General features: G+C 34.0%; 1 protein-coding gene across 1 annotated transcript; it reads left to right on the top strand.

Moving 5' to 3' along the window:
* On the top strand, positions 14,835-15,614 carry LOC109361805 (AT-hook motif nuclear-localized protein 28-like). Its single transcript, XM_019607342.1, has one exon. It carries the CDS (start codon positions 14,835-14,837, stop codon positions 15,612-15,614), a length of 780 nt encoding a protein of 259 aa, XP_019462887.1.

Here is a 16,198-nt window from a genome sequence, read left to right as displayed (position 1 = left end):
TCATAGTTATTAAACTCAACTTGGACTGGTTGATCTAACTAGTTTGATCGAAAATCAAACACTTGTTTGATCTACAGTGGCAGAGCTTCTTAGTGGCAGTGGGGGCAACTGCCCCTTGAGTTTTTTAAATATTTATTAACATATTAAATTTGTTTAGTTTATTAAAATAAAAATGATATATTCTTTTATAAATCCCCTGTATAATAAGAAATGTTACAAGTAGAATGTATTACAAAATATACTAATGATAGATTTACATGAAATAATGAAATAATGAATTTTTTATATCTAATTCAGTTATCAATGGTTTAAGTCCTTAAAAGAACGAAAACAACACTTTAAATGAATGTGTATTATAATTCTTTAACATATTTAGTTATTAAAATGCTATATAGAATTAACATGTTGTTTTGAAACTCTCAAACAATTATATATATTTTATTGTTACTCGATTAATTTTAATTATAAATTGTAATTAAATATTGTCGCCCATCTAAACTTTAGTTCAAGATCTGCCACTGTCGATCTGAGTCGTTCATTGGATGGTTCGTACACTATCCATAATGAACAGGTTCAAATTGGTCAATTCATGTATAAAATTGATGCCCCAACCTGTAACACCGCGAATTTTACGATTTCGAATTATAAGATTTTATTAATATTTTAATTAATTATATATTCGAAAATGAATTTCTGGGCAATTTTGGTAAAGAATTAGACGAAACTCTAGTTGAGTTTTAGTCTTGAAATATTATTTTTTCCTATTTTGTGGTAAATTTTGGTAATTTTCGGAGACAGTCGGTTCTGAACCACTGTCAGGGCCGAAATCCACCTGGTACGGCTCAAAAAGTGGTTTTTGAGTTCCGTAACTCGGAATCGAATTCCGATCGCACCGTTGGCTTCGTAATTTCATTTAGAGTCAATATAGACCCTGAATACACCCATACCTATTTTCTAAATATTTTTCACTCGGAATGCCGAAATCCGAAATTGTAATCGGATATTACGATCGGGCGAGCAAAGGCCGCTTGGGCGAAAAAAAAAAAAAATTTTAAAAAAAAAAAACCAGAATTTTAATGAGGTCTCGCTTGGGCGATAATACTTTAGTCTGGGCAAGGAAAGCTCCAGTTTATTTGGAATTTAAAGACGAATTGTCGCCTAGGGCGACTAGTCCCCGCTTGGGCGAGGGACAGTATGGAAAGATTGAAATAAGATGAGGTTGTGAACAATGCGATGAACCCGGGTAGGGTGTTGTGGTATAAAGTTGTGGAATGAGATCATGTCTTAAATAGTATAAAGATGATGTTGTGAAATATTGTTATGTTGATGCCTTGTTGGGCAAGTATCCGACTTGAAGTCGTGAACTAGGGGTACCCTAGTAAGGATACATAATATCACTGTACAACGATCGACCGACCGTAAGAGGCGTGGTCATGTGACCGTCCAGGATTGTCCGGTGATGAGTTGTAGTGATTGAGATGTTACCTTGAGCATGTACGGTTGACGTACTATCGGGTCCCACGAGAAGCATTCCTTGTCGGGAGATGGCTTAAGGATGGGCCGATCATGTGTTTGATTAATACATTTGCATTTGATTCTGATTAAGAATGCATTGCATTGTGACCATGAAGTAGTGGAGAGGAAATGACGGGACGTCTTCGAGCACCGTGAAGTAAGCAGGGACGGCACTGATTGGACGGTGATTCGCCAACATTGTCTTGAGGGAGAGTCTGGGTGAGACGAGTCCCTTGTATTCCTGGGGAGGTACCCTGTTGGATCGGACAGTTCTCACAGGCCAAACTAGGCAATCTCTGACAACCCCTGGATTGCATTCGAGATCGATGAGAGGGATGCCCTGAAAGCGTTTGTACGACCTAGGTCCGGGTAGGACTGTTCCTGAGGGAACCGATCGATCTATTTTTAATTCCTTGCGATGATATGTTATTTCGGGTGGTACAAAACGGCTTGGTACGGGACCTGTACTCTCGATTATTTCCGATTAGGATGTTGGATGGATATTGGTGTAAGGTGGATGATCATGACATATCATGCATACATTATCATTGGGGAAGTACATTCCCACCTATGAGTTACAAGTATGGTGTATTTATATGTTTATGTATGTGATGTGATTATGAGTATATTGTTGATTATATGATTTGATATATTGGTAATGTTGGAATAATTGGTAAGTTATGTATTACTTCATGATGTTGATGATAACTGATGAATTATATGTTTAAATATATTTTATGTCTGAGTGTGATATTCTGAGTAAGTCCACGCCGTCAATGAATTTATGTTCATTAGATGTCTTACTCTCTCTGTTGTATTGTTTCTTGTTTTGTATATGTTTACTATGCAGATGGCCTACAACAGCACCCACATTCGCGGCTACCACTTCACGATGTCCCCGGCGGGACAATGGGCCAGTGATGGGCACCGATACACATACACAGGCCCATGCGGTCTGTCGTTGCACATGGAGTGCAACGGGTCATCGATGATGATCCCCCACCCTGACGCTTTCATTGATGCTTCTTTCACATTGCCGCCAGCGGGTATGATGCCTCCAGATGTTGGACCTCGACACCCGCCAGTCAGGAGCGACGGCGCTGGTCCTTCTCACAGTCGTAGGACGTGGGCGGATTGTTTGGATGCTCCGTCATCCCGCAGAGCCCAGAGGAGCCGGGTTCTTGGAGGGGGTCCTTGCAAGAAGACTCTGAGTCTGAGGATGTCATCGCCACCAAATTATGCCGCTGAGTTGTGGCATAACGAAGTGGAGGAAGAAGAGGAGGAGGACGAGGTCATTGAACTCGTGAATGTGGAGAGTTCGGTGGAGGTGATTGACCTCGTGTCGGACTCAGAAGAGGAGGAGGACCCGAGTGAGGGGTCCAGCATTCCTGGAATCTTCTGAGTCAGCTTGGGGGCGAGTCGATGCACTTTTGTTTGTTTTGGTGAGGGCTGTGTTATGTTGATTTTGTATATGTTTAGTGGCGATGTAGTTTCCGCCTTTATTGAACTAATCTGTAGGATCCGATTATTACTTAATTGATTTTATGCATTACTTTATTCAGGAAATTGTGAATCAGGTTAAGTTATCATTCGATAACGATAAGTTGATTTTCCGCATTTGAGTTACTTAAAGTGATGTCCCGGAAAAGGAAGGTTTTGAAAAGGAAACAATTTTATACAATCTCTTTATTCAAAAAAAAATTTACCCATTTTTCCGCAATGTTTTTGAGAAGTATTTTTCGGGGCGTTACACAACCAGTTGGATTAGTTCGACGGAGTCATTTCTATCATTTAAATGGAAAAAATTAGGTTTTTCCAACTTATTTGTAGTCATGTTGATCATTATTATAGTTATGTTTTTTATTTGCTAGCATAAGTTCTAACAAAATCTTAGTTGCTTAATTATGTTTTAAACTTACTCCTCCATCTTTATTGCTATTAATGCATAAAAGTTATGTTGTTTGAAGACTCTTTTAACTTATTTGTGATGTTTTGTATGGTAAAACATTTTTTTGTTGGATTTTTAATTAGGTGCTTATGTGATGATAATATTTTTAAATTTAAAGACAGAGTAGAGGAATCAACTATAACATTCATAAATAAAGTGGTTTTGATCTAAATACAGTATTTTTAAATTTGAGATATTATGTTGCAACCAAAGCGGTTTTGATCTAAATATTTGTTTAGGAATCAACTATTTCAAAACTATACTATTAGCTATTCCATGATGTTTTGATGAAAAAATAAATAAGTTTGAATGAAAAATAATTTTGTGACTACTTATATATCCATTGTTTTTTTTTATCGGCAAAAGAAAATTATATTAATAAAAAATAATTACAAAGGAAAAGAATAAAAAAATAAAGCAAAACAAGAAGACAAGAACTTATTACAAATTGGAATTAAGACAATATATTGAGTTAGAAACCCAATTTGAGTAAGAAAAGGAATCATTGCCCATCTGGCCATTAACCCAAAGTCAAGAGTTAACTCTTGCAGCTTCAAAAATCTTTCGAGGAGAAGGCCTGACACTGTTGAAAACAAAGTCATTCCTAGAAAGCCATATTGCCTAAGTTGAAGCTAGCCAAATGATACTCCAAAGATTAAAGCGACTATTGATTGAAAGCATACCCATGTGAGCAGTGAAGTGGGCTATGGATTGGGAAGGAAGCGCTATGCTGAAGTCCAAGCAATTGTAAAGAAGCTGCCAAACCGAATAAGTGGTATTGCAAGTGAAAAAAAGATGATCAGAAGTTTCTGCGTACTCGTTACAGCAAGGGCATAAGGGACCTCCTCCATGAGATAAAGAGACCCCCTCTTATGAAGAGCATCTATAGTAAGGAGTCTGTCATGAAAAAGTCTCCATGCGAAGGTAATGACTTTTAAGGGAGTTTTTGATTTCCAAAGAAGACGGAGATGGTTGATGTTGGTAGTTGATTGATGGTAATGCTTAGTGAGCAGATCGTAAGCCGATTTTACCGAGAACTGATTGGATTTGACATGGCACCATTCCCATGAGTCAGTAGCATTTTCCTTTAGCACACCTTTTTGAAGTTCCCGCAAAAAAGAATCGATTAGTTCAAGTTCCCAAATAAAAAGATTATGCCTCCATATGAAATTTCAAGTCCAAGTTCCTTCATACAAACTGCCTAATTCGTTAATGTGAGCGTTTTGGTGAAGACTTAGGGAATACAATCTTCTAAACCTATTTGACAGAATGATAGAACCCAACCAATTATCATGTCAGAACCTAGTATTAGACCCATCCCCAACATAACGAGAGATACCATTCCAGAACCAAAGATTATTAGAATTTTCCTTAGAAGAAAGAGAACAAAAATCCCTAGCCCAAACAGATTTCTTAAGGTGGATCGATCTAGGCTCAATCCCCACATTAATAGCAAAGTCATGGTCATACTTCAAACATAAAACTTTACACCAAAAGCTATCTCTCTCATTAAGAAAATGCCAATTCCATTTACCAAGAATAACAAGATTAAAAAAATGAATATCTTTAACACCTAGCCCCCAGACTTAGGAGTGCACACTTTTTCTCACCTTTCCCAATTAATTTTCTTATGGTTTTCTGTTCCACCCCAAAGAAAATCCCTTTGAATTTTTTGGATCATATTAGTAATACTAACATGAGCTTTATAAAAGGACAAAAAGTACACAGGAAGAGCAGAGAGGACCGCATTAATTAAAATGAGACGACCACCAAAGGAGATAAAATTCTTATTCCAACAAGAGAGTCTATTCTTCAATTTGTCAATAAGAGGCTTCCATGTATCCTGTCTTTTATGATTCACACCACATGGATACCCAAGTAAGAGAAGGCAGTAGGAGAAAGCTTGCAGTAGAGATAATCAGTCAAACGTTTAGTGTGATCCTCAGGAATATTTATACCCAACAACTTACTTTTGGTGAAATTAATTTTAAGGCCAGAAGTGAGTTCAAATAACTGAAGAATACTTTTCACAGTCCAAATGTTCTGATCAGAGCAGTTGCCGATTAGGATTGCATCATCGGCAAATTGAAGAAGAGAAACTTCAATATTGTCCCGGCCCACCTTGTAAGGATTGAAAAAGCCCCGGGAAATAGCTTGACGCATGAGGCCAGAAAGACCTTCAGCCACAATAAGGAAAAGAAAAGGAGAAAGAGGATCCCCTTGACGCAGACCACGCTGAATATGGATATCTTTCATGGGGCAACCGTTAACCAGAATAGATGTGGTGGCCGTAGATAGGCATTCCTTGATCCAACCCCTCCATTTACAGCAGAACCCAAGCTGAGACATCATATGATCAAGAAAACTCCAAGAAACCGAGTCAAAAGCTTTTTCAAAGTCAATTTTAAAAATACCACATGGTTGACCAGTTTGCTTAGCATCGTGAATGATTTCATTGAGAATAACCACACCATCCAAAATATGACGACTTTTAAGAAAAGCAGATTGGTTATCGCTAATGAAAAAGTAATCTGAAAAAGTAAGTCAAGTCTCAAGTTTTGGTAAAATGAAAAAGTTTTAATAGTTGATGAATAGAGTCTAAATGAAATGTTTTTCTTACTTGTCCACAACTATATTTATCAGAAAAATCTTTTTAAATTGAAAATTCAAGCCATGAGTTATTGCAACCAAAGGAGCAAGCACATTCGATGATAATGACATCCAATAACTCACACCCACAAGTTAGTCAAAGTATCAACCGAGTCCAATGACCACTATAATCAATAACTTTAAATATTTTTACTATTTCAAGTATACATTTTCTTTATTTATCAAATGATTGGAATTTATTTCAAATAATTAACTTAAACATTAAATGATAATTTCTGTTGTTTCAATAATTATTTTTAAATTAAATGTTATGGTAAAAGAAACTTAATACTCTTGGGAATACATTGCAATAAATGTTATTACTAAATTGATACTTAGTTGAAGACTTTTGAAACTTCTATGAAGGCCAAGAAAATCAACTAGAAATAAAAGTTCTTCTGAAGATTGAAGTTAGTGATCTGAGTTGATCTTGTAGTATCTAACAATCAAGTGCTTGAGTGTATGTTTTCTACATCATTGTATAGAATCTACCTTAGAAAAGAAAAAGAAAATATTTGGGATATTACTTTTTATATGTTAAGGATATTTTCTGTAATTGAGTTATAGGCCTAACTAATGTCAAACCTTCGTATCCTCACCCTAGTTATTAAAGATCATTCAAGAAAATCCAGTTTGAGACTTAGAGCTTGAAGAGACGTGATCTTAAAAGAATATTTAGCTATATTTTAGAGTCAAGATAGGCTTGGTATGTAAAATAATACATATTAAATGTAAGAGCCTAAAAGGCTTTGTAGAGAAAGAGTACCCAGGTAAAGAGGTGTTCAATATTTCTAACTATTTAGGAAACAGTGGAAAATCATTTTGTGATAAGGGACTAGACGTAGCTATCAAAACGGGCCGAGTCAACCGGGCCAGCCTGTTAAAGCCCGAAAATATGTCGGACTCAGGTATTAAATCAAGAGTATATTATTCAAACCGGGCTTTTTAACCTGATCTTATTGGGCTATATTAAAAGCGGGCTCGGGCCGCCATATAAAACATTTCCATGCCTGATCACCTCGCTTGGGCGAGGGAGATACAGTGAACATCAAGTTTTTTGTCTTGAAATAGCGCCTGGGAAAGAGTCCCTCGCTTGGGCGAGGGATATCAGTGTTTTCTGGTGATTTTCCTCTGAATTATGGCTTGAGCGACCATTCTCTTGCTTGGGCGAGGCTTGTTTCACATTTCACAATAATAACAACAACAACACCAACGTTTCACATTTCACACTTTAATCTTTCACTCTCCAGTCTCCATTCGTCAGCATCAGTGTTTCACCCAGGTTACATCATAGACTCACAACTTGCTTCATTTTCATGCTCAATCCACTCTTTGAACTTTCAACTTTTCATGCTCCTATTTTATATAAGAAGCTTGTGTTCAACCTAGAAATAATACTAATTTCATATGAAAATTATTGATTGGTACCTAAAATGGTTTCTTCTTTTGCTTTCATTATTGGATGCTTGATATATACACGTTATTCATGATTTGGGGTTTGTGCATTTTTACAGCTTTTAGACACTATTCCATTTTGTAGTATTATGCAATGTTTCATTCCCATTTTTACAGCTTTCATATCCATTTTTACATTCCCATTTATATTGATGAATGTTTCTTCATCTTTACAGGTTTGCATATTATGGATTCCAGTGTTGGTGATTGTGAGATATTAGAAACCTCTGTCGGAGTTACACAAAATACCAGTGGAAATGTACAAGAGAAAGAGAGTACAAATGCTTCTCAATCAGAACAAAAAAGTGTATACCTCTAATCTCTCAACCATAACCAAAAAGTGGTAAGGCCTTAACCTCAGTTGCATGGAGATATTTTGAAAACGCTGGTATTGTAGATGGAAAAGGAAAGGCTAGGTGTTTAGGGTGTAAAAAATTATTGAGTTGTTCAACTAAGAATTGAACTTCCCATTTAATCCGTCATGTTGACAATTGCAATAAGACCGCTAAAAATAATGATATAGGTGTTATGTTACTCGATGGTGGAGGAGGGGGGTTGAAAAAAAGTATTTTAGTAGAAGATGCAACAAAAAAGTTACAATTGTTTACTTTATTACAATTTTTTTGTATGAATACTAAATACGTTGTAAAATTTAAGTTATTTAATTTTTTTAAATATAAATAGTCCAGGCCAGCCCGCCACAACTCGCGACCCTCTTTGAGCGGGCTTGGGCCTTAATTTAAGAAACATAAAATATAACCGGACTTTTTAGCCCGGTCCATCTTAGCCCGAATTAAAAGTGGGCTAACCCAAACCCGTCTGGGTAATTCGTTTTGACAGCTCTAGAACTAGACATAACTCGTTGAGTTAACCAAGTTAAATTATTGTGTGATTTTCTATCCCTTATATATCGAGCTAGCTCATGAACCTAACGAGTCAAACTGTATCTAACTCGAGTTTGGTTCGTTAATTTAATGAACTCAATTTCCAACTCAAGTTTAGCTCATTTGGTTCATGAACCAAGTTTATCGAGCTAAATAACGAATTGAATTTCGAACGAATATCGAATTGGTTCGGTTCATTGTCAGCCTTACAAACAACATACATTATAAAATTACTTCATTTGTAACATAATATCCTTACAAAGAAGACTCACAATTTCTATATCTTCATCTTGAACCATGTCTTTTCTTTTGAACAAAAAGTTCAAAATTGTCATAAATGCATTACTCATGACCATTATAAATAAATTCATCAAGGAGATGAACATTCACATACAAAAAACCTTGAGCATTTCTCTGTGAAAAATGTCTGAATATGGCAGCCAAATGATTTTCTCCCAATTGTCCAATTCCTCCGAAGATGATTCCTTTAACCCGAATGGCTCTAACCATATTTGTACCGTTGGTGCAAATGGTTGGTCTAATTGTCCACACCATAGACCACATAAGAGACCACGAGGTAGACCACCTGGTTCTAAGAACAAGCCAAAACCACCACTTGTGATAACACAAGACAGTGAAGAATCGTTGAAATAAAATTCTGGACTGACAACTGGCTAGGATCATCTTTGGTGGATCTCTTGAACATTCCTTCAGACCTTGGACCTAATCTGAAAGCCTATGTTGCTGACTTCATTCATCAGGGTAGATGGACAATTCCTAGACAATTGGTGGAGCTTTTCCCGAATGTTTCCAAAGCAATATCAAGGACCTTAATTCCAAATAGTGAGGATTAGATGGTTTGGCATGGAACAACTGATGGCAATCTATCTCTTAAAGATGCCTACTCCAACATATCTTAATTTGGTCGACTACAATTCCTCCCTCCAAATCCTTCATAGCTTGGAGATGGAAACATAATAAAATTCCCACGGATGAGAACCTTCATAAAAGAGGGTGCAATTTAGTATCAATGTGTAGTCTTTGTAACCAAAACCTTGAGTCCTCTAATCACATCTTCCTTCATTGTGCTCTTGCTCAACAGTTCTGGTTCTGGTTGAACTACACTTTCTCCATCAACATCGACATTTCCTCTTGCTCTACTCTTTGGAGGACAAGCAATAGGGAGTGGAGCTCTCAGACCAAAGAGGCCTTCTCTATTTGCATAACTCATATTATTGCTACAATTTGGTTTTGCAGAAACAAAGCAAGGTTTGATGATAGATTAATCCCAATGGTTAGAGCTTTGGACAAGCTAAAGCTGGACATTACTTTTGCTGCTAAGAATTCAAAGTCTTACGCAAATAATAGTCATGCTGAATCTGCTATTTTGAGGAACCTGAACATCCCTTTGCGTTTCAATAGATGTCCAACCATAAGGGAGATAATTTGGCATCCTCCTACCATAGGTTGGTTAAAGGTCAATGCAGATGGTGCAGCACATGGCAGTCCTGGTTTGGTGGGAGGGGAGGCATTTTCAGAGATCACCTTGGTAGATTTGTGGCATGTTTTGTTGCTTTCTATGGGCAATTGAACTTGCTCATGCAACAGGTTGGAATTATTTATGGATTGAGAGTGAGTTAACTTTAGTGGTGGGAATTCTCAAAGGAAATATTCAACCTCCTTGGAGTCTATCATCAAGGTGGAGTATTTGTAAATCTTTATTGTCTTCTATGTCTTGGAAGGTGTCCCATATATTCAGGGAAGAGAATTCTTGCGCGGATTTACTAGCTAATCATGGCTTAACATCTAGAGCCTTTACTTGGTGGGATTCAATCCCAGCTATAATCTTTTTGGATTGTAATAGAAATTGGTTGGGACTTCCAAGCTATAGGGTTCACAAACTTCTAATGACTCTATTTTCTTTCTTTAATAAAATCGGGTGCTTCAGCATCCTTGCTTAAAAAAAAATAAGTTTATATTAGTAAATAAATTTATGTATATGAACAAAAAAATTATCTAAAAATTATTTATATGAACACTCAATTTTGTCATACCCAATTTTATAATTTTTTATACAAAATTTAAAGTATAAAAGTTACAAATTTCGAAATAATAAAAGGCTATTCTAGTAAATTTTATAATTTACAGACTAACATAATTATTTTCAATCATTTATGGATGTTATAGTAATTTTTTAGGTTTTATAGTGTCATAAATGATTTTTTTGTCTAAAAAGCATATTCTGATAATTTTAAAAGTCAATTTTTTTTTGAACAAAATGAGAAATTTAACCTTAAAAAATAATTTTATTGAAAAATGAATTTTTAGCTGTACCAAAATCAGCTCTATATTCGAAGTATAACTAATGGTCATTTTATTTTCAACGGTTTTATTTTGAATTTAACTTGGTAAATTTAAAATTTAATTAGCAGTCTCCAATTAAAAAAAATGATTTCACAGTTTCAGTTTTAAAAATTAAATTGTTTGTTTGGAAAATTTATTTGTAGGTTTTTATATTAATGTTCGATTTAATATGGATGTTACAATTTTTGTCATAAAAGGAAATATCTGTTGTAGGCAAAACACATAAACAAATCTTAAGAACATGACTTCTTAATTTTTGTTATAAAAGTGAATGGAAGAACATGATTTCTAATGAATTTTGAATAGTTCAATCGTGACCTATGTTATTTCTTCCTTTTTACCTCAAACAGAAAATCGGTCTATTCACTTGTTCATCCTAAAATAAATAAATATTTTAGAATAATATGATTTAATATTAATTCACTTTCTTAAAAAATATGAAAATTATTTCTTTAATCTAAATTACAACATTATATCAAACATATCAAATTAATTAATTTATAGCTCAGAAATATGTACTCTTCTTTTCCATGTTGCACCTATTGATACGTAAGAGTAATATGAATTCTTCTTAAACACAAATAAAAAATAATATTTTTTGTATTAACAGTTAAGTTTTTAATTAAATAATTTTATGGATATAAAAGTTCATACATTTTAGTGAGGTACCGTTTTATTATGGACGAACGTGATGCTAATACATTCCATGATTTGTAATTGACTCCCAAGTTCAAAACTCTCGTTCAAAGATCTTTTTGTCCAAATTGAGCATAAAATATAGTTTTGTGCGTTTTAAGCGCGAAAAACATAGTGGCGACTCCAAACTTCTTTTGGGAGAGGTCAAATTCGAGTTCACCTCTTCCTAAGTTATAGAGCTAGTTTTCGACTGAAAATTGGATTCCAACAACTAACGATTGCGTTGGGGAATTTACCTCTAAGAAAGTTTGGCTGAAAGTCGTTACTTGCATGGATTGATATGTAAACACTCATATACCTTATCTTTTTACAGCTTTTGGGAGGGAATTAATTCATTTTTCAATAAAAAGATTTATGTGTTTCCTCATTCATTAACACTGTACACTTAAGTTCAAAACATGTATGCCATGAAATCGGGTATTAGTGATTAGGATTTGAGATAGAAGAGACATCAACTTTACTAATATTGTGAGTTAGCTGCTTTTTGGAGCTAGCCTCTTCTCATTTCTAACCTACAATATTTGTGTTTCTTTTCTTTCGAGATTGGATGCAATCTAATGATCTAGAAGTCTAGAATTTTTAATAAATCCACTTTCAACCAGATCTAATACCATACCATATACTTTATATTAGTAAATAAATTTTGTGTATGAACAAATTTTTTTATATAAAGTCCATGCATAACAGTACATATTTGTTAAAAAGGAAAATAATATGTAATCTACCTTAATAAATCATAAAATTTAATTCACAAGTGAAAGGAGTTAGGCTGGACTTGGTCAAAATGAGATAATGTGTTACAACCAAACTGGTTTTGATCTAAATATTTTTTTTTGTATAATCAACTATTTCAAGTTAATCTACTAGCTATTTCATGATGTTTTGATGAAAAATAAATAATTAAATTTTAATGAAAAATAGATTTGTGACTACTTATATACCAATTATTTTTAATCTAAAAAAATAAGTCAAGTCTCAAGTTTTTGTTAAATAAATAAAGTTTTTTTTGTATCTCATGAATAAAATAGAAAAGAAATATTTTTCTTACTTATCCAAAGTTATATACATTAGAAAAATATTCTTAAATTGAAAATTCAATGCGATCAATGACTAAACTCTTTCCACGAGTTATCGCGATCAAAGGATCAAGCGTGTCCAATAACAATAGCATTCAATGTCTCACACCCACAACCAAGTGTGTATATATTCATGCGCATCCAATAACAAGTTAGTCCAAGTGATAACTGTTTCAATGACAACCATATTCATTGACTTTAATTGTTTTACTCTTTCAAGTATAAATTTTCTTTATTTATCAAATGATTGTTATTTATTTAAAATAAATAACATCAACATAAATGATAATGTTTTTTTTAATAATTATTCTTGAATTAAATGTTATTTTTCTTAGTAAGAGAGAATTAGTACTCTTTTAAATGCAAACCTTGTACTCTAACCTTTTGCATAAGAAGAAGACAAAATCATACTTACAAAACATCTCTATAATGCCTAAGAAAACACTAATAGCAGAATGAACATTTCAAAGACATCAATAGGCTCTAATCATATAGAGTGAGTCCAACACATTAGTTGCATATTTGAATTCATTTCAAGACTCAATCGTGCTCCTTTCATTACTTGCTTTTGGATACCAAACTCAATGGAACATATTGCAATAAATGTTATTCCGAAACTAAGAATATAGTTGAAGATACTATTTGTAACACCACAGTTATGTCATGCGACCTACCCGATCCATTCATGATAGCTTAATGATAGCGACTCATGGAATTAATGACTATTTGTCCCTGAGGTCATGGGTTCGAGTCGCAGGAGGCTTCCCTTTGTGGAGAATAAAATACTGCATGGAGTATTTAAGCTGGTGGGTGACACGCTCAGTGTAATCATGGATCGGGGAAGTCGCATGACATAACTGGGGATGTTACACTATTAGGACTTGTATGAAGTCCAAGAAAATAAACTACAAAAAAACTACTTGGGAAGATTGAAGTTAGTGATGTGAGTCAATCTTGAGAGATCTTGTACAATCTAATGATCAAGTGCTTAAGCGTATATATTTTAGAGTTGAGAGAGGCTATTTGTGTAAAATAATACTTCTAACTATTTAATAAATAGTGGGAAATTCTTTTTGTGATAAAAGACTAGATGTAACTCGTGGAGTGAACCAGGATAAATTAGTGTGTGATTTTCTATCCTTTCTTTTTTGGTGTTTTTTATACTAATTGGGTAGAATTGAACTTGAAGCTCGTGTACTTTTCAAAACCGTTATAATCGTGTGCTTAATATACAATTGTTGTCAAAAAGTTCTTGGTAAAAATATAATTTCTACAATCATAATTCAATCCATTATCTTGTGCTTGTCTATGTTGATTTCAACATGAAGTGGCTTATGTGTGGACACTATTATGGTAAGAAATGAGAATAATTATTATGAATTAGTGTGGTCAATTTAGATCATGATAAATGATATTATTTTTCAATAAAAGAAAGCCAGTTATACCCAAATCATGGATTTAATCTAAACTAGATTGTGGACTTAGTTTTTATCTTATTTGGCACCAATTGAATTAGAGAGAAAAACTTGTGTGAAGACATATGTATCAATAAAACTTTGCCAACATATTAAAAATTTAATTTCAATTCAATTTTTGTCATAAATAATAGCACCAAAAAACCATAAATACACTTATCTCTAAATGTGATATGTTGTGTACGTCTTCATAGAAGTTTTTCTCTGGATTAGATCTATGTCAACACTTTTCATTCTTAAAATTAAATTAATAATTTTACACATATATAGTCCAAAAAAATATAAAAACAAGATGAGGATCACTTGACTGATTCCAAAGATAAAAATATGTTTTCACTACGTATATACTAAGAATATTTCATATGGTCTAATTAATGATTGTCAGAAGAGCAGTAATTAAGGGATCAAGAAAGTGAAAAAAATGCATTAGAAAACTAAATTATTCTGAATACATTAAATTTACCTTTTTCCATGAAAACTTTCCTTCTTTAATACATTAGAAAATCTAATGTTGTTTAACAAATACTTCATTAGGAACATACAAGAAATATCCTTACAAAGTAGGGATCTTAGAACCTTGTTTTTCTTTTAAACAAAAAGTTCAAAATTGTCATAAATGCTCTACTCTTGTGACTACTATAAATAAATTCCTCACAGAGAACAAAATCCACATATGAAAAATCTTGAGTTATTTCTTAGTCTGTGAAAAAAATCTTGAGTCACTCTTCTTATCCTTTTTTATCTTCATCCAAAACCTTGCATCTGTGAAAAAATGTCTGAATATGGTAGTCCAATATTTTTCTCCCAATTGTCCAACTCCTCCGATGATGATTCCTTTAACCCAAATGGCTCTAACCATGTTTGCACCGTTGGTGCAAATGGTTGGTCAAATTGTCCACATAAGAGACCACGAGGTAGACCACCTGGTTCTAAGAACAAGCCAAAACCACCACTTGTGATAACACAAGACAGTGAAGAATCGTTGAAACCAGTGATCATTGAAATCGCCACCGGCTTAGATGTGGTGAAGGTGGTTGAGAACTTTGCACGCCGCCGTCAAGTTTGCATCTCAGTGATAAGTGGGTCAGGTTCCATTTCTGATGTTACCATTCGGAACCCACTTCCTCATTCTCCTTCTTTCACCATCCATGGACCTTTCACTTTGTTGGCACTTACTGGAACCTTTGTATGTGGCCCTTCATCTTTTCCATCAAACCCTAATCATCATTTTCCAATGAATACTAACTCCTTTGGGATTTCCCTCTTAGGGTCTCAGGGTGAGATATTTGGTGGGGTTATTGATGGTAAGGTTGTGGCTGGGTCAAATGTGACTATCATGGCTACAGTGTTTAGAAAACCTGAGTTTCATAAGGTTGGATTCAATGGCAATGATGATGGTGGTGTAGTTGAAAAGGATCATATTCATAATGGAAATAATGGCCGTGTTAACATCAATATGTCTGATTTGTTGAATCCTCAAGTTCCTTCGGTTGAAGATGATGTGATGCAATGGGGACGAATGTATTCATCAACTTTCTCAGGAAACTATTGATGCATGACAACATTGATTATGGGATTCAGTTTTTTTTCTTTTTTAGGTTTCAATTTCTCTTTGATTTTCATTGTTTAATGTTATATCTATACCATGAAACTTAGTTAGTAAGTTAGTCATAAAAGTTGATACATAAACATTATCATAGAGAATAGTTTTCTTGACTACTAGATGATGTTGCTCTATGGCCAATTTTAATGTAGTTCTTTTGTACTTTTTTTATTTTTTATTTTTTAGTAGTTTTTTTGTACTTCTTTTTTCCTTTTAATTTTATTGTAATTATCCTTTTTTCTAATAATATTTCTTTTGCTGATATTGCTCTATGGCCAGTTATAATGTAGTCTACTTAGTCTAATTAGAAAAATATTAAGGTTGAACATTAAGTTTCAAACAAGATGTACTAAAGGACAAAAGAGATTGTAATATGAGCTGTTTAATTTATATAAAGGTTACTTTGTGATAGAAGTATTGATTGGCATAAAATAATATTAGATTTTGTTTTCTATATTTTATTGGTAGAAAATTTAATGGTTTACAAACATGGAAATTTGTTGTAGCAACTTACGTTTATTACTCACCATATA

The sequence above is a fragment of the Lupinus angustifolius genome, chromosome LG12, assembly GCF_001865875.1.
Source record: "Lupinus angustifolius cultivar Tanjil chromosome LG12, LupAngTanjil_v1.0, whole genome shotgun sequence".
In the NCBI taxonomy this organism is placed as follows: domain Eukaryota; kingdom Viridiplantae; phylum Streptophyta; class Magnoliopsida; order Fabales; family Fabaceae; genus Lupinus; species Lupinus angustifolius.
This window is presented reverse-complemented; position numbering and strand designations above follow the sequence as displayed.